The following is a 23,620-nucleotide window of genomic DNA, read 5'->3' as shown; positions in this document are numbered from 1 at the left end:
CCTGGTATTCTTACTTAGGTTTTTTGCTCAAGGCTGCCACTTTACTTCTCAAGCCACAGTTCCACTTCTGGCTTTTTGCTGGTAAACTGAAGAATCTTAATGGATTTTGTCTTCCTGGGCTGGCTTTGAACAGTGCATGATCTTTAGACTTCAGCCTCATGAGAAGCTAGGATTACAGGTGTGAGCCACAGGGACCCAGTATCAGGTTCATTTTCAGGTTAATACATCACCATTATGTGATGATGATGCTTATAACTATGTAGAGGGACATTCTCATTCTTAAAGAGATAAGAACTTAAGTCTTTAGGGGAAAAGTGTCAAATGAGAAAGAAAGAGATAAAATATATATGGCAAAATGTTGGAGTCAAGTAACTCTGGGCATCTGCTATTTTGCATTACATAAAAAACGCTGACAATGTGGGGGAAATGCAGGCCCCTCAAGATACAAATTAACTTAGTAATTATTAATTTCTGAAAATGTTACTAAGGAATGGACACACAACTGACTTCCTACCTAAGAAAATGTAGGAATGGGTAAGAAATACCTACTTTGTTTGCCAGCAAACAAAGCAAAGGAAAGAAACAACAGTAAGACATGGGAAGGTCAGGCCAGTAAGGGGTCAGCTTCAGATACAGTAGTGCTACCACATGTGAATAGGTTCTCTTGTAGGGCTGAAAAACCCATGTCCATTTTGGGTTTTTTGTTTGGAAACAGGATCTTACTACATAGCCCAGGCTGATCTTGAACTCTTGATTCTTTTACCTCAATCTCATGAATGCTAGGATTACACGCATCTGTCATCATGCTTAGCTTTTCCAAATCTATTTTTTAAGTAAAATCTAAACTACAGGTAGAATAATTTAGCAATATTGGACTCCAAAACCGCAAAAGATGGATTTAAAGAACCTGCATTCTTTTTACCACTGTGGACATTTGGCTCACCTTGTTAAAATCATGAACAATGTTGGCAGGATCACTATCTGCAAACTCTGGCACAGGCACACTGATGAATTCAACCTCATCTTCTTCAAAGATCTTAATGTTTTCCTCAATGGTCTGATAGCGAGCAGCGGGGGCAGCAGCAGATGGCTCATTTAAGTTGACATCATCCTTGATGTACTTTATTCCACAGTAGTACACGTCATCTGGCTACAGAGAATTTAAACACCTCAGCAATTCAGTATGAGACAGGTTTTTAAATGTAAGCATTACTTAAGCTGCCACTTCTATTAAATACCATTCAGCTTGCAAACTCTTACTTTCAGATGACAAGTCAGACAGCTTAATTATAGATTTAACACATTCCTTAAGACCAGGTTTTTGAAGTATTATTTTTTTTTAATGGCTTCAAGAGAAGGAGAACAGTACTGATTTCCCCTTTACTTTTGTGGTAGATAAAAACAGAATATAAAAACAATTATCCATTTGGTGACAAATATAAAGAAATACATAGGCCTACTCCTACCTGTAGGCACTGTTTTGTTCACAAAAGAACATATTCAGAATCAACTCGTATTATTTTAGAAAGAATATATACATATATATATATTTTTTTCCTTTCTTCTTTTTTGTGCCAGGTCCTGGGGCTAGAACTCAGGACCTGGGTACTATTCTTGAGCCTTTTTCTCAAGGTTAGCACTTGATCACTTGAGCCACAACTCCACTTCGAGCTCTTTGGTGATTAACTGGAGATAAGAATCTCACAGCTTTTCCAGTCCAAGCTGGCTTTGAACTGCTATCTTCAGATCTCAGCCTCCTGAATAGTGAAGATTACAGGAATGAGCCACTGCCAAGAAGAACACACTTTCAAAACTGCTGATGACATTCATTTATTTGGTGATTTTTCCCTTTTAATTCCAAAGACAGTTAATTTTTCTGAAATTCTGAGTTTTCCTTAAACTGTATCACAATTAAGTGGATGGTATTACAGCAAATATGTATATTATTTTATCTTTCCAGATTTAAAGAGTGTGTGTGTGTGTGTATATATATATATATATGTGTGTGTGTGTGTATATACGTGTATATATGTGTATAACAGTTTGGCATCAAATGTTATCTGGGGACAATGGAAAGCAAATTATTTTTTCTTGCTAAAAATACTTTAAGATGCTTTTCCTAGTATTTCAGTAATGTCTACCAATTTGTCATAATCATATGACATACAACAAATGAGCATAAAATATATCTTCTGGTGGAATATTTCAAAATTAAATTTTAAATTTGAATTTTAAAAAATGTATTTGTCAACTGTTTTCTTTAAAGTTTAGAACATTGAAACACTTGAAATATTTATGGAAATTTTAAAATAAATTTCTCCTGCAAGATTCCTTAAATGGGGCTAGGCAACATATGCATGTAATCCCGGGCAACCACAGAATTGGTTTTTGAAGTCAACCTGGGCAAAAAGAAAAGGTTGATGAGCCTCCATTTCAACAAACAAGTCTGGCATAGAGTTTCACATTTGTTAGCCCCATTATTCAGGAGACATAGTTAGGACTGTGGTCTGAGGCTGACCATAGGCAAAACCATAAGATCCTACTTAAAAACCAAAGGGTATGACTTTCATCTACCCAGCAAGTCTGAGCCCTGAGTTCAAATGCCAGTACTGTCAAAAAAGAAAGAAAAAGAAAAAAAATATACAAACTCCTGAATTATTACTAGGAAAAACATAACAACACAACAGATAAATCATAATTAAGTGGGAGAAAATCTATGAGATTCTACTAAACACTGTTAATAGCAACTGTCATCCTAAATTACTTCAGTATCACTGTTGTAGTCACATGGTTCTTTAAACAAACCAGTGACTTGGAAGCTGTAGAAACATGCTGACAGTATGTTCTGGTCCTAAGAGCAAAAGGTTACTGTGTGGATAGAGCAAACTGGCTCTCAATGATAGCATTTATGGCTAATGTATTTATCCAACTGGTGATTAATAACACTATACACCCTCTTCCTTATTAATGAATGTTAGTTAATTTTGAAATAAATCACCATACAATCTAAGTCCTTATTTTAATCAGGAACATCTAAAAATTCTGTTACTTTGCTTCTATTAGCTATGTGTTTAACAGGTGTGGAAAGCACGTGATCAGGTTAAGCACAGCTTTAATACAGAACCCCCCTGGCTAAAGGCCATCCACAGAAACAAACTTAGAACAAGTTAGGAACAATTTTCTTTCTTTATTTTCTTTTTTATTTTCGCCAGTCCTGGAACTTGAACTACTGGAACTTGGGCACTGTCCCTGAGCTGCTTTTGCTCAAGGCTAGCACTCTACCACTTGAGCAACAGTGCCACTTCTGGCTTTTTCTGTTTACATGGTACTGAGACATCGAACACAGGGCTTCATACATGCTAAGCAAACACTCTAACACTAAGCCATCAGCCCCTCAGGGACAATTTTCTAATGCGCATGATGGAAAAGAAAAAAAAAAGGTTTTGTTTTGTTTTTTAACTACTTACTTGAAGTGCAAAGTATTTGTACAGGTATGCACCTCCCAGAATGACACCTGCAAGCATGAATGCGAGCCCAAAGCACATGCACCAGCACCAGGCTCTTCTCTGTCCCACAGGCACAATGTCATCTGGGTCCTAAAAGATGAAAATGACAGCCAGTCAACACTGAGCTTCAAGCAGAATCTCAGGATAGAAAAAACCCTCAGCTTTATCATTTTAATAAATGGAGACAGAAAAGACCGAAGGAATTAGACTCGTATCAGAATCAACCTAGGAGCAGTGCCAAGACTCATCCAACTGGCTGGAGAATATTGGTCCTTATGAAGTATTCTTACTGCCAATTCTTAATACCCCACCGATTAACTGTGTCTTGAGCAATGACACTTCTATTTTCTATGCACAACTTTTGACAAATCTTCTAGTAGTAAAATTCAGAAAAGGTTACAAACACAACTTCCCCATAGAGTATCCTGATATTAAACCTTGTATATTACAGATTCAGGGTTATCTGTCAGGTTATTTATAAAAATTCTTAGCTTGCTACATCTAGGTAGATAATATTTTATTCCAGGTATGAAACCATTCTAATAATCCACAAGAAAAAGCTAACAGAAAATAGGAAAGAAAATTCTTTACACAATTAGAATCTTAAAAACATAAAAATAAAAGACAAAGTCCTAGACACCTCATGCCTGTAATCCTAGCTACTCAGGAAGATGATATCTGAGGATCACAGTTCAAAGCCAGCTAGAACAGAAAAATCCCTGTGAAACTCTTATCTTCAATTAGCCATTCAAGAACTAGAAGTGGTGCTGTGGCTCAAAGGGTAGAGTGCTAACCTGGAACAAAAGAGCTCAGAACAACACCCAGGCCCTGAGTTTAAGCCCCACAACCAACAACAATAAAAGGACCAAGTTACTGACCGAGAATAGCCTACAATACTGTTCTAAATTTCTTCATTTTATTGTGGGAAATATAATGTTATTAACTCAAAAATGAACTGAGGTAAAATAAGACCCAATATGGAGAATGTTAAGGAAAAAAGTATATGCAGCCTCTCCGTATAATATAGTACAAATAAGATCTTAAAGAAAAACTACATGAATAATGCACAAAAACAGAGTGGGTTTATCAGATCAAAAAAAAAAAAAATCAGATATGGCTGAAGCAAATAGATTGCACTCGAGCCTAAATCCTAGCAAGTATTCTCTACCACTTGAGCCACACCCTTGGTTTTTTGTTTTGTTTTTCAGGTAGGGTTTCATGCTTTTGTCCAGGCCAGATTTGAGCTACAGTCCTTGTATTTCTGCCTTGTATTTCTGCCTCCTGGGTAGCAGGGACCACAGGTGTGTGTCACCATGTACAACTTGTTTCAAACCACAATCCTCTGATCTCTACCTTTGAAGTCGCTGTGATTAAATGCATGTGCCACCAATTTGACTCTATTTTCAATCCTAGGGAAATTTGATTTTGATGCCACTGGGAAAAGTCCATTTTCAGATGTTACACACCAAGAACAATGTAAGGCTAAATAGTGTGCTCTCTGAGGTTCTGTCTTTAAACAGAATTTCAAACTGTACAACAAATACTATTTAATCTGAGGATCAGATGAAACACTGTGTTACATTTTGCTGAAATACTTGTCAATATGCTGTGCATATACTAAAGGCAGCAGAATGTAATGAGAATAGCCTAGAAGGATTTGTCTCATCATGTAAAATATCCTACTTGTGAAAAGTTGTAAGAATCTTATGGCATCATACAGTATTATGAAACCTAATGATAAAATATACCTGTTTTGCTTGAGCCTTATCTGATACAAACATCTACAGAGATAAGAAATTCTTCTTAACCTAATTAATTTCAAGGTGGTGGCTAGGGTGGGGGAGTGGTGGTGGAAATGAGAGATGGCAGCAGCCATTCCCAGCTATTGAGACAACCACATGTGGGCACACACCCATCCTATCTGATAAGCTCTCTCCTAACCGTCTGTAAATAAATGAATAGCCAGCCACAGTAAGATACGTATAGCATACACTGCCTCAGCTACCATACTGGTTGCATTTTTAAAGACTTTTTATCATTAAGGTATTTAACAAACAATACATAATTCCGAGAATAAATTGGGGAAAGTGTTTTATTGTGAAAAGTGGGGCTGGATGGATCTGGATAACAGGTAAATAAAGATAGGAGACAGGCCCTAACAGGAAAATGCACATGGAGCATGAAAGAGAGGATGAGTTTGGGGAAGAATTTCCAGGGGAGATAATGTGTGAGTCTGATGGCAAAGGATTCTCATCACCTAGGTAAAACAGAGTTAAGAGAAACACTAGGTGAGGCAAAGAATGAAATCAGACCCAGAATACATGACATTGCCAAGGGCCCAATATGGTGGTGAGGGTTCTAAGAGATGAAGATATAATTGTGGCATAATACAAAAGGCCTATTAGACCCATAGTGTGGCATGGAATTTCCATGTTACATAAAAATCAGTAAGAGGAAAAAAACTAAATATTCAAGAATTTTACACTTAAACACATTATTTATTCAGCACCTCATTAATATGAAACATAGTTTGAGAATAAGGGGGAAAAATTAGTCTTTGAACAGTCATAGTATGAGCTGAAAATCCACACACCAACCAGGAAATTGATAAGAGCTACCAAATCTACATCTATCTAATCTCTTTCATCTCCCTCCAAATTTCTAGTGATCACTTTCTACCTTGCCTTAGAAAAATTCACACAGAGATCCTATCTCTGGCCACTAGATTATCAGGTTCTTGTGAGTATCTGTTCATGTTTATTTTGCATTACTGGTAACTCTAAGCCATGCTTGACACATACCGGGCATGCAAATATTTGTTAAGCTGACTATTTAATTTTTTATGATTCACAAAAGAGAATCAACAGCCAGTAAGATAACTGGGGATGGGGGGCCGCTAGGGGGAAGCAGCATAATAATGTATCAAGCACAACAATCTTGTTATTCAGCAAAAACAACAGTCTTATTTTGCCTAGTCCAACACCTATCAAGAGCCTGTTACCTGCACTGTACTGTGCTAGATCCTATAGGAAATTCAAATCATATCAAGCCATGGGTCAAGACATGAACTATTTGTGGACAGAACTAAAACTACATGACAGATAAACAACGCCCCACTGTGCAATCTGAATCATGGTAAAGTGTTTATTAAAGTGCATTCAAGATTTAGATTTAAAAGTGTTCAATTAAAAGTGTTTCTCTCTTCCCTTCCCCCTCTGTGTGTGTCTCTCTCTTTTGTTTGCCAATACTGGAGCTTGAACTCAGGGTCTCACTCTTGTTCTTTCCTTCAAGTCTAGTATTCTACTACCTGAGCCATACCTTCACTTCTAAAAGTCTTTTTAGGGCTGGGAAGGTGCCTCAGTGGTAGAGTGCTTGCCTTGCATGCTTGAGATCCTGGGTTCGATTCCTCAGCACCACATAAGCAAAAAGAAAAAATCCAGAAGTAGCATTGTGGCTCAAGTGGTAGAGTGCTAGCCTTGAGCTGAAGAGCTGAGGGACAGCGCCCAGGCCCAGAGTTCAGGCCCCACGACCGGACCGCCCCCCCCCCCCCCAAATGCTGATTTTAACCGATGAAAGAATAAGCTTTATTTGAAGTCCTATGACCATCTCAATATATAGAAAATTCAACTTCCATTCATAATAAAGCTTTTGGCAAACTAGTTAGAGGTAAATTCGTTTAATATTCCAATATATTTCATACTTATTGGTGAAACTTCAGACTTATACCACACCCTTTTAAGTGAAGAACAGAGATGTCCAATAAAAGCAGTTCTTTGTTTCTGCTCAATATTGTAATAGAGATCCAAGGAATAACAAGAACAAGGATTAGAAAAAAAGGAAAACGAAACTGTCATTATTTGTAAATGAACTACAGTAGAAAATCTAACAATGTCAATTTTTTCAAACTCAAGAGTTCAGCAAGATTACTAAAGATCAGTTATCAAAAATCAACTGAAGCCAGATGTTGGTGACTCACACCTATAATGCTAGCCTGAGATCTGAGGATTGTGGTACAAAGACAGCCTAAGCAGGAAAGAGTCTCTGAGACTCTTATTTCCAACAAACTATTCAGAATAAGCCAGAAGTGATGCTGTGGTTCATGTGGTAGAGCGCTATCCTTGAGTACAAAGAAGCTAAGGGACAGCACCAGGCCTTGAGTTCAAGTCCCAGGATTGGCAAAAAATAAAATAAAATAAAATAAATCAACTGAGCCAAAATATGTATATAGGAATATTCACAGTCATTATTGATAATATCCTCAAATTATAAACAACCCAATATTCATCAACTGTTATTAACTGAGGTGTATTCATACTGTGTAACAGACCAACGTAAAAAAGGACCAAAAGTAATCCATTCTAGCATGGCTAAATCTCAAAAACATACTAAGTAAAAGAAATCCAACATACACCTAGCAATAAAAGAAAATATACCAATGCCAAGTGCTGAGGAAAGAATAAACAAAGGGAACTGTCAACTTTCCTACAGTTGACAAGAGGTGGCATAATTACTTTAGAAAATTTGGCTGTAACTAATAATTCTAATCATAGATATGTAATTCTAAAAAGTTTTTGCACGTGTACATAAAGAAATGTGCCAGTGGCTTACGCCTGTAATCCTGTATACTCAAGAGGCTGAGATTTGAGGATTTATGATCTTCAGACTGGTTTGAAGCCAGTCTTGGGTAGGAAAGACTCTTATCTCCAATTAACCAGCAAAGCAGCAAGTAAAGTGATAGAATGACACCTAATAGCAAAAGCTAAGGAATAGTACCCACGCCCTAAGTTTAAGTCACAGCATACAAACATACACACAGAATCTGTCTGTTTCCAATAATGTGCAAATAACAAAATATTGGAAACAATCTAAATGTCCATCATGAGAAGATTATAGACTTACCAAATAACACTGCTAAAAAGGACCAGTTTGCACTGCTAATTTTTAGATAAACCTAAAATTGAACGGCAAGTTTCATTAAGGCAAGTTATACTATATACAACTATATGTTCAAATATATGTATGATATTTTAGACTATAACTTTACCTGGCCTAATTTAAAAGAAGTCAACGAGACAGTTCCTCCCCTGTACTGCAATAAAACTGGTACATCTTAAACTGTGCTTATAAGGCAACAGAACTCCCACAGGTGATGTACAATTATCATCTCATTAATCTTCCTGAAGATATAAGATATTAGCCCAGTTTATAAGGCACTGAAGCACAGACTGGCCTCTAATCATCCCTTAATGGTAGATACAGAAAGATGTATTCTCATAGCTGGATACCAGTGGCTCATACCTATAATCCTAGCTACTCAGAAGACTGAGAACTAAGGATTGCAGTTCAAGCCAGTCAAGGGCAGGAAAGTCTATGAGACGCTTATCTCCAATAAATTACTCAGAAAAAGCCAAAAGTGACACTATGGCATAAGTGGTAGAGTGCTAGCCTTGAGCTCAGAGAGGCTTAGGGACTGTACCTAGGCCAAGTACCAGCAAAAAAAAAAAAAAAAGTATTCTCATGCCAGGCACTGGTGGCTCACACCTGCAATCCTGGCTACTTAGAGAATTGAAATCTGAGGTTCAAGGTTTGAAGAAAGCCTTGGAAGACAAATCCAAGAGACTTAATCTCCAATCAATCAACAAAAAGTAGAAGTTGAAGTGTGGCTCAGTGGTAGAGTGCTAGCTTTGAGTGAAAAAGTAAAGCAAGAGTGCAAGACCCTGAGTTCAAGTGCCAGTACCAGCACCAAAAAAAAAAAAAAAAAGCACTCTTGCTATAGCATCCCAACACACCAAATTCTAGTTCAAATAAAAGCTTATCCAATGACAAAGTAAAATTACTTAATCAATTATATTTTAAGCAAAATGAAGGATAAATGGTTGTTACCTCAATTAGTTAAGAATTAGGTCACCTCAATCATTTCCCTAAGAGGCTTAGGAAAATGTGCTTCAGTTACAAACTTAGCTCAAATAAAATCTAAGATTTTTTTTTGCATACAATTTTTATTTTGTTCTCAAACTAAATTTTTATTTTGTTCTCAAACTAACAAATCACTTTACAGCCTTAGGCGCTTCTATTTGAGCCTTCTTTATATGATGAATGAAGCTTTTAAGAGCCATTTTACAAAGTTCTCAAAGGCACTATTTTTTTTATTACAGCAAATGAAATAGCAATGCTTTAGAAGCCAGAATACTAACGAGAAAAGTATCTCCTGGCACTAAAAATTATAGTCTAAGCCAAGTTTGGTGGTGCATGCTTATAATCTCAGCACTCAGGAGACAAAGGCAGGAAGATCTCTCAAGTTCCAAACCAGCCTGGACTACATAGTGAGACCCAATCTGAATTTCCTCCTTCAACCAAAAAATTATAATACCAAACACACAAAGGGGGAAAAAAATGACAGAAAAAAAAACAAGTATGAAAATAAAACAGGTAAGTGGAAGCCTGGAGATATGGCTCTAGATGTAATGACTGTCTAGCATGTGAAAGGTCAAGTACTATCAATTTATTAAAAAATAATAATAAAGCATGTTGGAATAACACAGGAGAACACTGGTGTATACAGGCTAGCTGCCTATGATGTGTTGTTGGGACTGAATAATGCTGTCAAACCAGAGAATTACCTGCCAATATTTTTTTTAAATGATGACTCACATTATTTTTTTTAATAAAATGGATTACTCAATGTTCTATAGCATTCTCAATTCCTATGTTAGCATTTTTTTCCCAGCTTGAAGACTAAGCATATAATGTGGATGGATTTTGAACCCAGCCAACTATGACTGGGAACATCTCCATCTGGAAGAATTTAATCATATAATACAGTAATCGATCTAAACTACTAAATTTAAGAATTTGAGTTCTGTGTTAGAGAATGTTCTTCTATTCACCTGGCTTCTTTCTACATTAGGTTACTTTTCCTCAGTATATAGGCACCAAACAAGCATGATTTAATCCACATTAATAGTACTGACTACCAAATGTATCTGCCATAGGTAAAACATATCTCCTAGCTGATAATCTATAAAGACATCAAACATTTGATTACAAAACTCAAATTGTGCTTCCAAATTTGCATTTTCAATTAGGATTGCTATCATCTTAAAGACTATAGAGACGAAGTTCATGTAAGAAATATGCTTGACACATAAACAGGAAGCAGTTTTTCAAGTGGTTGGCCTTATGTAGAGAAGAACAGAAAACTGCTCTTTATATTTGTCGCTGCCACATTTCACAAAAGTTTCTAATCTCTTGTCAGTCAATGCTAATTAAATGGCAGAGTATTGAGTCAAAATTAGAAAGTACTCTGTGTTATAATCAATAAAAGTTATTGAAGTATTTTACATCTGAAATAGATTACAAAAAAGAACGTAATCTCAAATTATACAATGTCTTGTATAGTTTCTCATTAATATACTTTTTGCTAACAAATCCAACAACATATGAAGAGAAGGAAAATAAAACATTAATGCTACTGTATGACAACTCTTAAGAGAAATCTATGAAATCTGAAAGAAACTATTAACACCATATAAAATTAGCATAAGTCGAGGTTAAAGAAAATTAGGTCAGAACTAAAAGGGAAAAAAAATCAGGCAGCTTGGACATGCATTTAGGGCTGGGTCATAACTTAATCTCTTTTGCATCATTAGGGACAGCAAAGTTTCTGGTGCAAAGTAAAATAGGAACATATGAACAACTTAAAATTTTATTTTTTCCTAAGAAATTTAAGCTCTCTTAATCTTTTCTCTATATAGCTTAAAAAATGACTATCATTTACAGGTGTTAAGAAAGCCTAGATTAGGTGTCTGTAAGAAAAAGCATTATGTGAGACATCTTTTTTAAAAAAATTTATTTTTTATGTGGTTCTAAGGATCAAACTCAGAACCTTGTACATATGAAGCATATCACTGAACTATATTTTCAGCTTGTAATTATTGCTAATGTTAGCCTTTAGATAAAGTCATGAAAATGGTATTTTCTACCACTGACTGAGTCACATTAGAATCATATGGTTTCTAATTCCAATTGTCTTCCTAAAAATTTAAGCATATTGTATTTCTGTGTAATACATTATAAAATTGTCAAGATTGGACAAAAATAAACCTGTCCTGGACTCATTTTTTAATAAATGTTCCATTTTAATGTCATAGGTAATTAATAAGCAATCATATTTCTTTATCACAGTGCTGGAGACAGAACCCAAGGCCTCATGCACTCTACTACAGAGCTATATTCCCTGTCCACATGGAGCAATTTAAATGTAGAAACTTCTAAGTATCTTCAACAGAAGTTTGAAATTTTGCAAATTAGCCCAAATTACTAAGGCAAGCTGAGGTCTTTAATCCCAGTAGTACTAAGGAGGCTAAGATAGTAAGACTGCAAGTTCAAAGCCAGCCAGACAATGGTGGCTCATGCCTGTAATCCTAACTATTCAGGAGGCTAAGATCTGAGGATAACAGTTCAAAGCCAGCCCGGACAGGAACATCCAGGAGACTCTAATCTCCAATTAACCACCAGAAAACTGGAAGTGGCACTGTGGCTCAAGTGGTAGAGCGCTCGCGGTGAGCTGAAGAGCTCAGGGACAGTGCCCAGGCCCAGAGTTCAAGCCCCATATGGACAAAAACAAACAGTTCTTGAGATCAGAGGCATTTGCCTCTCTAAAGTGTACAGGTAAGAACTGCTTTGACATATGGGCTGTATTGCGTATCACTGTTCATGTGTTCCATAAATACTGAGTGAAAAGAATATATTTTAAAATGTTCCAAATTTATAAGTGAAATAATTCTATATAACAGACAAAATGACATTTGACTTTGCTTCTTAATTTTTAACACCACCATTCTGTAGGCTCTTGGACCCAGGAAGATGATTTTCTTGTGAAAGAAAACATAGGCATTTAAGTAGGTTGTGGTTAATTCAGTTTACATAACTAGTTGGTCTTTGTTATCTACATTATATGCTTCGTTAAGGTTGGAGTTCTTAGTAATTTTGGTATTTCTACTATTGTGCCTGGCCATGTAATAGATGCTTCTGAATATATCATTGGTACAGTGCTCAGAAAGAAAGATCCCCTATGAAAGGTCAGTTAATCCAACACACCACAAGATTAATATGAGGCCCCTAGCACTAAAATTATGTGAATAATTAGATACTGCACATATCTGAATATCATCTGACTCTACATACAACTTCAAGAAAAACTTGGAATAAGGCTGGGGATGAAGCTGAGTAGCACAGCCTGCCTAGTATTCATGAGGTTCTGGGCAGTATACTTAGTAGAACAGAAGGAAAAAGAAAAGAGAAAGAAAACATGAAACTAATAGGTCAACAACTGACTAAACAGATTACACAAATGAATTCTAGAAATGAAGAAGTAACCTAATGCCACACTTGGATAGTAGTCATATCTAACAAAAACTACATGGCTTGAGTTTCGACAGAGTTCTGGTATTGTAAGAGGTGTTCCTAACCAGAGCCACACGTATAATAAGGACCACATGTGTTATTATTACAATAGTATTACTTTAAATTACTGACAAAAATTAGTAAGACTTTTCTCTATTACTCATCACAAAAAGTACTGAAATCATATATACATGAAGCTAAACCAAAGAAAAACACCAAGATACACCAACATATATGCATTTCAAAATTAGAAAAATTAGTAAAAAAATGTAATTCAATTATGAAGTTACAGCAATAAAGTCACAAAGCAACTCATAGTTGGCAGTGAGTCGTCTCAAAAATTTCTTATAAAGGAGACAGTCTTAGCACTTTGAAGAGAGAGACCTCAGAAGATACCCACCTATCTTTCTAGGTCACTCTGTCTGTTCTTAAGCTAGTACTAATAATAATTCCGATGGTTTCTATTCTTACCCAATATTAATTATCATTAAGCCCGTTTTTAGCATAAAAAGAAATATTCTATTAATCTTTTTAAAACTATTATAGCAGAGTTGATTTTCAGTTCTATGTTTATCTTAACTCCCCCCTGAAGGTTCAATAAGGGAAAAGTAAATGGATAAACAACTGAACCATTCGTCTCAGAGAAAGAAAAGGAAATAACAGCAGACAAGTTATATCACTAGAGTTTGAAAACTGAGAGGGTAAGGGAAAAAAAACCTAAAGCTTAAGGAGAAAAGCTCCCACTTCTAGAAATGGGGAGTGAGGGAAAGACATAATGCACAGAGAACTCAGAATCAGACTGGCATTGGACTAGAAGATAATGGAATCCTTGGATAAAAATGCTGAGAAAATTACTGCTAAAGTAGAATTTTATAACCAAATGATCAATTAAGTGTGAGGGCAAAGATTCTCAGAAAATGCTTTCAAAATTTTTATCAAACGTTTTCTCTTCATATTTATTTATAAAACCAGAGATCCAACATGAGATGAAGGCAAAGGCAATTTGGCACAGTGACTTTTGGGACATCTGTAGAGTAACACACCTAGAGTGCAACCAGCTGGACTGGAAGACTGAAGATTAAAAAGCAGGAAGCACAAGAAAAATATGAAACTTGGAAGGTCCCTGGTGACCCTGAAGATTCAGAAAGGCAATTATACTGCTGTCAGAGAGCCTGAGGATATTACAGTAAAATACACAAAAAATTAAGCAACCTTCCCGTTAGCCCCCAAAACAACAATCAAGTCCTGGAAAACAAATAGGTTTTAAACAAACAAACAAACATAATAAAAGTACACTACATTACTCAAATGTAAATAATGTTTATGTCAATTACAATACAAGCACTGAATATCAATTCAAGCAGAAAATGTTTTTATATCAATTGTGTAAGGTTATAACTAAAACTGCAAAAAATAAAACAGAAACAATTGAAAATGATGAAAGAGCATTACAAGCAAGTATTTAGAATAGTTTTCTTTAATGTGGTCCAGGAACACCTTCTGGACACTGCTTCACTTTCATTCTCACTTGTATATTGGAATTTTCCAGAAGCTGAAAGAAATCTAAAAAAGCTGGCCGCCAGTGCCAGGTGCCTGTAATCCTAGCTACTCAGTAGGCTGAGATCTGAGGATTGTGGTTCAAAGCCAACCAGAGCAGAAAAGTCCCTTGGAGACTCTTATGTCAAATTAACCACTTAAAAACTGGAAGTAGAGCTGTGGCTCCTTAGCAGAGCACTAGCTTTGAGCAAAAGAGCTTAGGTACATCACCCAGGCCCTAAGTTAAAGCCACAAATAGACAAAAAAAAAAAAGAATTCTGAAAAAACGTAAAAATACTACGCCTCTTAGATCTTTTAGGTTGTTTGGAAATTTTTATTATTCATAAAATAGTATTCATGCTAACCTACTATAGGTTAATTACTAAATATTTTGTTTACTTCCTAATAAATATTTATCTCGCTAAAACTAAATCTGCAATGTAGATTTTGGGAGATTCTGAGAAAATACAATAAAATATATAATATGTACATTATTACATGTAATAATATATACAATATATAACAATATATAACATGCATTTATTTAAAACAAATTTGTTATGCATAACAATTTATAACATATTATACATAATTTTATAAAATATATAAATTACAATATAGTTCCATCTTATATAATGTATATATAAATAATGTTGTTTTTTTTGGATTCTGAATTATTTTTTTTTTTTGGTCGGTCGTGGGGCTTGAACTCTGGGCTTGGGTGCTATCCCTCAGCTCTTCAGCTCAAGGTAAGTGCTCTACCGCTTGAGCCACAGCGCCACTTCCGGTTGTCTAGTGGTTTACTGGAGATAAGAGTCTCACACTTTCCTGCCCCAGCTGGCTTTGAACCATGATTCTCAGATCTCAGCCTCCTGAGTAGCTAGGATTACAGGCATGAGCCACTAGTGCCCAGCGATTCTGAAAATTTTTATACAAAGATTTCTGAAACCAAAAGCTTAACATGTGGATATATAGGTTGTTTCAGTACAATGCCAGATCAAGGGTATCAGTGAACTAGAATCCAGTCTATATTCTCATCAAAACCCCAGAGAGGACATCTTTTTTCATTTACATGGAAGTAGAATATGGTCTACTGGTTACCCTGGTTATTATTACCAGAAGTTAAGGAATGAACATGACTGCCTTTGATTAAGAACAGAGAATGCCTCTAAGGAGAGAAAGCAAATTGTAAAAGACCATTAAGCCAGGAGCCAGTGGCTCACATCTGTAATCCTAGATACTCAGGAAGCTGACAATTGAGGATCACCATGCAGGAAAGTCCAATTAACCACCAAAAAACCAGGAGCAGAGCGTGGCTCAAGTGGTAGAGCATTAGCCTTAAGCAAAAACAAAAAACAAAACAAAACAAAAAACTCAGGGACAGCACCCAAACCAAGTTTAAGCCCAAGGACTGGCACAAAAACCACCACCAAAAAAAAATTTTATATATATATATATGTATATATATATATATATATATTCTGATAATACAGACCTAAATGGCCTGTTTCTCAAAAATATTTTTCTCTACACCATAATGTGCATTTTCAAAGCCCAGCACCAGTGGCTTATGTCTATAATTGCAGCTACTCAGAGGGTGAGATCCAAGGATTGCAGTTCAAACCAGCCTGGACAGAAAAGCCCATGATACTCTTTAAATACCAAAAAAGTCAGAAATAAAGCTGTGGCTCAAATGATAGAGCACTAGCCTTGAGCACAAAAGCTTAAGGATAGTACTTATGTCTTAAGTTCAAGCCCCAGGAGCAGTTTACACATAAGACACATGCACACACACACATATATAATTTTTTTTTTTTTTGCCAGTCCTGGGGCTTGAACTCAGGGCCTGAGTACTGTCCCTAAGCTCCTTTTGCTCAAGGTAAGCACTCTACCACTTGAGCCACGGTGTCATTTCTGTTTTTTTTCTGTTTATGTGGTACTAAGGAATCAAACTTAGGGCTTCATGTATGCTAAGCAAGCACTCTACCACTAAGCCATATTCCTAGCCCTCTCATAATTTTTTAATCAAATCTAAGTCATAAAATTATTGCTGGAAACTTATTACCATAATGATAAGAATAAGTAAAAAATTAGAATATTCTAATATCTTCAAAGGAAGGGTATCTAATTATCTCATCTCTATAAAATAATATTTTTTTCTACTTAGGAATAAGAGCTATACAGATTTCCCAAATGGTACAATTACTGAAATACTCAAGTTTTCTTTTCTCTAATCAATTAAATGCTTTGGAAATCTGCATGTTTATCCAATTGTTAGCACATATAAAATGAATAAATGAAATGAATAAAATTAAACAAAACATATACTATAGATTTCCTTAAGCTACTAAAAATATATATCATAGCTAGTTGTGGGAGATCACTCTATAATCTTAACTCTCTAGATAGAGTTCAAGGCCATCAGTCTCAGCTACATAGTGAGACCATGCCTTATTTAAAAAAAAAAAAAAAAAAAAGAGCTAGGCACTCATGGCTCATGCCTGTAATCCACTATGTAGGAGGCCAAAATCCAGAGGTCTAAGTTCCCAGAGTCAGCCAGGGGTAGAAAAGTCTTTGACAGTCCATCTCTAATTAATCAACAAAGAAAGGCTGGATGTAGGTTGGCAAGCAAGTAGAATTAGCAGGAGACTACGAGTTCAAACTCTGGTATAGACAAAAGATAAAGTAACACCTAAAGTTTAAAAAAAAGGTTATCACAAATATTGATTAAAGAGGAAAAAAAAAAATCACAATTGAAAGAAGGTATTTTCCTTAAATGATACCTTTAGGATCATTCCTGTAATTGTTTTGTGCTAGTTCAGAGGCCTAGGCTTTTTTGCTGAAGACGTGCTCTACCATGGATTTTTGGTAGTTAACTGTAGACAAGAGCTTTATGTACTTTCTTGCCCAGGTTTCAACTGTGATCCTCAGATCTTAGCATCCTAAGTAGCTAGGATTATACTCTGAGCCATCACACTCTGCCTCTAATATAGTTAATTTTAATGTGCAATTTAAATTATTTACCTTGTAAAGACTTTCAGTATTAAGCTCCATGAAAAGAGCCCAGAAATGACCATCTTTATAGGAGTCAAGCTTACTGAAGATTGTGTCACTATTTTCTACATCATTTAGACAAAACCCATCGTTTTCATGATTAGAAATGTCAGTCATCCAACTTGCAGCAGTTATGGGTCTGAAGTGCTTGGGTGGGAAAGTCGGCATATTTGCAGAAAAGTTTAAAAGTCAATTCATTTTGTCCTCTTTGAAAAGTCACACTTTTTTTTCAGGTCTTTTATTGATACAGTGTTATAAAACAAAGTCAAGAAACTTCAGTTAGAACACAAATTCAGAAAGTATTTCCTTAGGAAAAGAAGGTAGCTTTTGGAGATGTTATGATAAAACGGAAAAAAAAAATGTCCTACAACTCTGCTTAGTACATTTTTTTTTACAGACCTTTACACACTAATCAAGCTTTAGCAATAAATAATAAACACAATACTAAATTATCTTTAAAAGGTCTATGCCATGAAAGTGTTGGTATGTTTGAAGTGATTCTGGTTAAAAAAGTACTGTTAGTCACATAAACCTTTTATATTCCGTGAATATAAAAGGTTTATTCCATGAAGTCTTACAGGCTGGCTTATGATTATGCCAAGAATAACACAACTACAATCCTGGGAGTAATTCTGGCAAGTAATCTGACCTTCAATTGCACAATATACAACCTCACACACCCTCGAAAGCAGCAACAACTTATCCCGGGTGTGTACCAGGGATGTGTCCATAGGAGGTTGATGCCAATGTATTTGGGATACACAGGGACAATTCATTCATCTCCCTGCCCTAACCAACTCCTCACTTCAGGTATTTCTACCTTCCACGTAGACCAAAATGTAATGACTATAAATGTTTTACTGACCAGTGTTTACAAGTATGAAATTATGTAACTAGATAATGAGATTCACTTTGGGTTAAGAGAACCAAGCTCACAACCCTTTCTTTAAAGGTCAACACATTTTACTAAATTCCAGTTATGCATTTTATGTTCTCTTCTCCACCAACCTCTCCAAAAACCCACAACAAACAAAAATCACCACCACAAACAAAAAGTTAAATTATCAAACCCTTCCTTCATTCTGGCTCAAGCAGAATAGGAAAAGTCAGAAAGATATCAAGAACTAGGGTCCACACAGCCATTTTATCATGGCTGACTCAGAGCTTAGTAGTCTTCACTTCCTCAGACTGGCCCATTTTCTCTTACGCAAGCATTTTATTTTTCTCATTGAAAAATAGCTACAATATAGCATAAAGATAAGATCACTCTGTTATCAGCAAAACAGCTTGTGGGGATACCTAAGGAAGCTAACTTAAGCTTTCTGCAGATCTGCTGTTGGAAAAGGGGGGCTTCATAAACAAGCACTGCAATTGCAAGAGTTGTTGACAACTTATCTTTTCTACAGTGAGATAACCAAAAATGAAAATTTGCTTTTATTACATAATATCTCTATTCATCTTTTTTCTTTGGCACACTGTTACTTGATGTGAGGGAGGAATGTAACACGTTAAATATGAAAAGGAAGAAAGGGAACAGTCTGGTTAGGGTGAAGAGGCAGTTGTTACTTTTCACAATTAAAACAATTTAATCTTTGCCAGAATATGTAATCCTAGCATCTTTACAGAATTTTAAAGCTGGAGGAGTCCATACGGACCATCTGGTCATACTCTCTTGTCTTAAATGATAGGAAAACTAAAATTTAAGCCTGAGATCAAGCAGTTATGTAATAACAAAACTGGGGCTTCTGATTCAGTACATTAGTATTTTCACAAATGTAACAGTTCTACAAGGTTTATTTAAAGCTATGCACACAAAAACAAGTGAATGTTAAGTGTTGTTTGTAACAAGACATAGGTATCATTTCAAACTGATCTTTCTTTCACAAAATATAGACCCTGTGATTCTTTGCTAATTCCAGTCTTCCAAAAGATTTGAGCCTACCAGCACAGGTGTACGAGGGTGAAAATAGTTAACAGTTAAATGTTGTTTGTTTTTTTTTTAAATAGGTAAAGAAAAAAATAATGCAAGCTAGCTGCGACTATGCAATCGATGGAAATTGCTGGGATTAATAGCTACTGAAAAGACAAGATAGAATGCATAATGGAGCCAGAGAACTGCTTCTAGAGGGTTCTCCCCCTGCAGAGAGAAAAACAGCAAAAGATAGGAGCAGCATAAAAGTACTGGAATGCATGTTATATAAGACAGCTGACTAGAATGATCAGAATTCTTGTGGCACAGGATAGTAAAATCTGCATTTCTATACCAGAATTCCAGAAGATCACCACAGCAGTCCTCAAGGGAACATTCTGAAAAAACCATCTATGGATATTGTGGTCTAAGTTAAAGGTATTCACATTTTTTATTTAGGATTTCTGAGCCTTAACGACTAAGCTGGGTCCTCTCAAAGACTTACCTGGGAAATGCCCCAGGCAAACACAATAAGGCTAATTGGTTCCCAGCCCAGGCAATCACACAAGGTAGTTGCCCCATAGTCACTCCCCCAACCAACCCCCAAAAGGAGCCAGGGAACATTATGTAACTATTGCCCAAGATGAAGAGATGAGAAGTCTCTCGAAAATGTCTGTCACTAAAAAAGGTTTTCCTATATCCGTTAAGTGACCAATTATAAGGATTTCACTATTATTGTGAAAACACATTTTGTCACCCACTGAGGAAAAGTCCTTTGGCTTACAGATAGAAAAAAAATTTATGTTTATCTATCAATTCATCCTTGGTTGCTTGTGGTTACAAAAGAAGACTGGCCCTCAGTGCTTGGATCCAGTATTTTTTTCTTTGGATATGGGGATCTGAGAAAATAAGAGGTATAAATGGTTACTTTTGTATAGCTTCTATGAGCACAGAATTTAAATTATGGTGAACCTGTAGGAAAATCTACGAATCTGAAAACAGAGCTTCTGTTTCATAACTGACAAAAATTCTCAAAAGTCAGATTTAAAAGCTGCTCAGCAAATGGAATTTTTTTGACAGTTTCCATTTTCTTCCCTACAGAAGAGAAAAAAGCTGTATGAAATGACATCATCCTTTGCTTTCTCTTTAAAAAAATGGGAGGAGTCATTTATTTTTAAGATTTAAAATTCATAAATAGCATTAAAAATATATGTTTAAAGTTGTGATTATGGCTCTGTTTTAGATACAATGTATGTTATAGAGCTAATAATTTGCTACAGCCATTTTTATCTGTACATTCCTAAAATTTCTTTTAAGACTAAAACTGTTTGCAATGTGCTCAGGAAAACAATTACTATATCAAAACCCTTAATCCTTCTGGGGACTTTGTTCACTGTTCCTATTTCAGGGCAAAGCAGTCCTTTCAAAAACAACAACAACAAACAACACTTCTGACCTTTCTGTTTTTGACTAAAACATTTCCAGAAAGTAAGTATAACCATAACCAGATTTGCATTACATTTCAAAATTCTTATAGTGTACTAGTGGCCTGTATTTCAGTAGCAACTTTCATCAGCCCATATAAAACCTCGTATTGCTGGTAGTTGGCATACCAATGATCCTTTTTAAGTTAAAACTAACATTGCCCTACTGAGAACACATCTTGAAAAGTGCTACCAAGGGAGGAAAAAGTATGCGAAACGATGTGACTTCTACAGTCAATTTTTACAGGATCCTAGACCATTACATTCACACGTAATTAATTAGTATACGCCACTAAAAGTTAACATAGTAGCTGTTCTACGTAACCTTCACTTAGTGGTAAGGAGGGAGTTTTTCTTTTTGGTAATTTTTTTTCATTTTATAGAATCAGGGACAGATTTCTTAGCTTTGGTTTCATAAAAAAAACACAAGTTACAGAAGTCAAGCGTTGCTTCTATGCACTGTCACCCACGGACTTTTCTTTTTAAGCCTGGAATATCTGTTTCCAAACATGTCCACAGCCAGAATCCACTCCTCTGAGTCCGGCTCACCCTCCCGCCGCCCCCCTTCTCCCCCGGGTGGTGAAGTTCGCCAGCCAGGGAAGAAAGGAAGGTCAAGAAGTGGGGGGGCGAAGGGGGGGGCCTTCAGAACTCAGAGCCGCTCACAGTGGCCGCGCACACACAGCCCGAGCGGCGTCTGAAACGAAAGTCGGAAACAACAACGGAGATTGGGGTTGGAATGATGTCAGCCATTTTAGGCACATTATTTACTCGGGGAAGGAAGTGCCAGAGTCGGTCCGTCACTGGGGGGTGCTGCTGCCGGTCGCCGCCGGTCCTAGGTGGGACGACCCAGGTGTCGATCCCCGCCCAGGACCCCCGACTGGCACACACGCGCCAGCGTGCGGAGCTCCCCGGATCTCCGGTACCCCACCCCCAGCCCGGAGGCGGGGGGGGGGGGGCGGGATCCCCGCGGTGGCCGTCGCGTTCGGCACGCGCACCCCCTTACAAAGGGGAGACCGGAGAGAGAGGGGTGCGGGCGCAGGCCGAGGTGGGGGAGGGACCCTGCCTCGCCACCCCGGCGCGCCGAGCCGCGTGCCCAGCCGCCCCCCCTCCCAGCAGCCCCCGGACTCCCAGCTCGGACCTTGCAGTCCACCGCCACGGCATCGGGGGGAATGATGAGCGCCTCCTCGCCGCTCTTGAGCTCGTCCTTCTTGGCCTCCTTCTGGGCCAGAGCCGAGTTGAACGTCACCTTCACCATGGTGCGGCCTAGAGCGCCCTGGACGGGCGGCGGGGACCTGAAGGCGCGGACGGTGGGCTACAGGCTGCGGGCTGCAAAGCCTCCGCGGCGGAGCTCGGACGGCGACGCGCACAGCAGCAGCGGACGAAGATCCGACCGTGCTACTGCAGCGAGCGATCCCAGCTTCGCAGCTTCGCAGCTCCGGCGCGCGGGGCGGGGCCTCAGGGCGCAGGGCGGGGCCTGGCGCCGGGTCAAGCCACGCCCCCAGCCGCCACCCCCGTCCTCACGGAATCCGGCCTGCTGAGGTGGAGGGCGCCGCCTGAGGGATGGCCGGGCGTCCTGTGTAGGCCACCAGGATTTTCCAGTTCTGAATTCGCTTCCAGCTAGTTTACCTCCGGGGCCCAGGTTGCTGCAGGTTGGTGGCCTCATCGAGTGACCTTTTCTGGTTCGCCGCGAACAATGGGTTTAACCTCTGGGCCGCACCAAGGCTGCCTCTTCCGTGCGTGCCGAGGACACCGCGAACCCGAAGGCTGCGGGGTTTCTGTGTGGAAAATAAGTTTTGTGTTTTGTGTGTTAAACCTCCATGTCCCCCGTTTCCCAGCGAGCCGACTTAGTGGAGCACAGGAATGCTTAAAGCTCGCTCTCCTCCACAGACCTCACCCCAGGGCGTTGTCTGACTCAGCCCGGCCTGCCTTCTCCTCCTCCTCCTGGGGAAGATCGCCGGCCCTGCCCAGTCCCACAGCAGTCAGTTCCCAGGAACCTTCCTAGCAGATTTGGGTTTCACACATCTACATTGGCAGAAAAAGTTCCACGCTGGGGAACACTTGGGGGGTGAGGGGGGGAACAAAGGACATTGCGTCCGGGACTGATGGGTGATTCAAGGCAAAGTAGTCATGATGAAGTTTAATTTTTCTACAAAATGAAAAACATTCATTTAAGCTCATGCCTGTGGTTCTAACTATTCAAGAGACCGGGACCTGAGGATTGAGGTTCGAAGCTAGCTTGGGCGGAAAAGCCCATGGGGCTCTTATCTCCAATTAACCACCAAAAGGCTCATTGAAGCTGTAGCTCAAGTGGTAGAACATCAAGAGACAGCACCCAGGCCTTGAGTTCAAATTGTGTACCCTTCACATACCCTACCATCCTTGTTCACCCAATTTGTGGCTGTGGGTTGAATCTGAGGTTTGGGGGGATTTGGTATGCTCAAGTAGAGAGTTAGATATCTAGAATCTCTAATAGAGTGATAGATCACAAATTCCTGATAATTAGCTTAAGATGTCCCAATTTTAGGAATATCCTGGGCCACAAAGGAAATCCAGTCAAAACATTGAGTCTTCTTGGGTATTCTGAAATTTCAGTCTAAATGAAGTGTGTTCAACAAGGGGAGAAGGTAGTAGCTAGCTATATGATTTGACGCAACTATGAGATGAAGTCAGATCTGTAGGTCTGAACTAGCTCTTGATAGTAAACATGGATCTAATTCATCAAAGTT

General features: G+C 37.9%; 1 protein-coding gene across 1 annotated transcript in view; it reads right to left on the bottom strand.

The window, feature by feature from the left end:
* Positions 1–22,315, bottom strand: part of Itm2b (integral membrane protein 2B) — a 28,115-nt gene extending 5,800 nt beyond the window's left edge. The window contains exons 1-3 of the mRNA XM_042685303.1: positions 22,033–22,315; positions 3,468–3,596; positions 944–1,150 (exon numbers count right to left, since the gene is read on the bottom strand). Coding sequence (XP_042541237.1) covers positions 944–1,150; positions 3,468–3,596; positions 22,033–22,149 — 453 coding nt within the window. The 5' untranslated portion in view covers positions 22,150–22,315. The remainder of the gene's footprint in view (positions 1–943; positions 1,151–3,467; positions 3,597–22,032) is intronic.
* Positions 22,316–23,620: the final 1,305 nt, after the last annotated feature.

This window comes from Dipodomys spectabilis, unplaced genomic scaffold (genome assembly GCF_019054845.1).
Source record: "Dipodomys spectabilis isolate Male_0828 unplaced genomic scaffold, ASM1905484v1 ptg000095l, whole genome shotgun sequence".
In the NCBI taxonomy this organism is placed as follows: domain Eukaryota; kingdom Metazoa; phylum Chordata; class Mammalia; order Rodentia; family Heteromyidae; genus Dipodomys; species Dipodomys spectabilis.
Note: the sequence above shows the minus strand (reverse complement) of the source record. Positions and strands in the feature narration are given on the sequence as shown.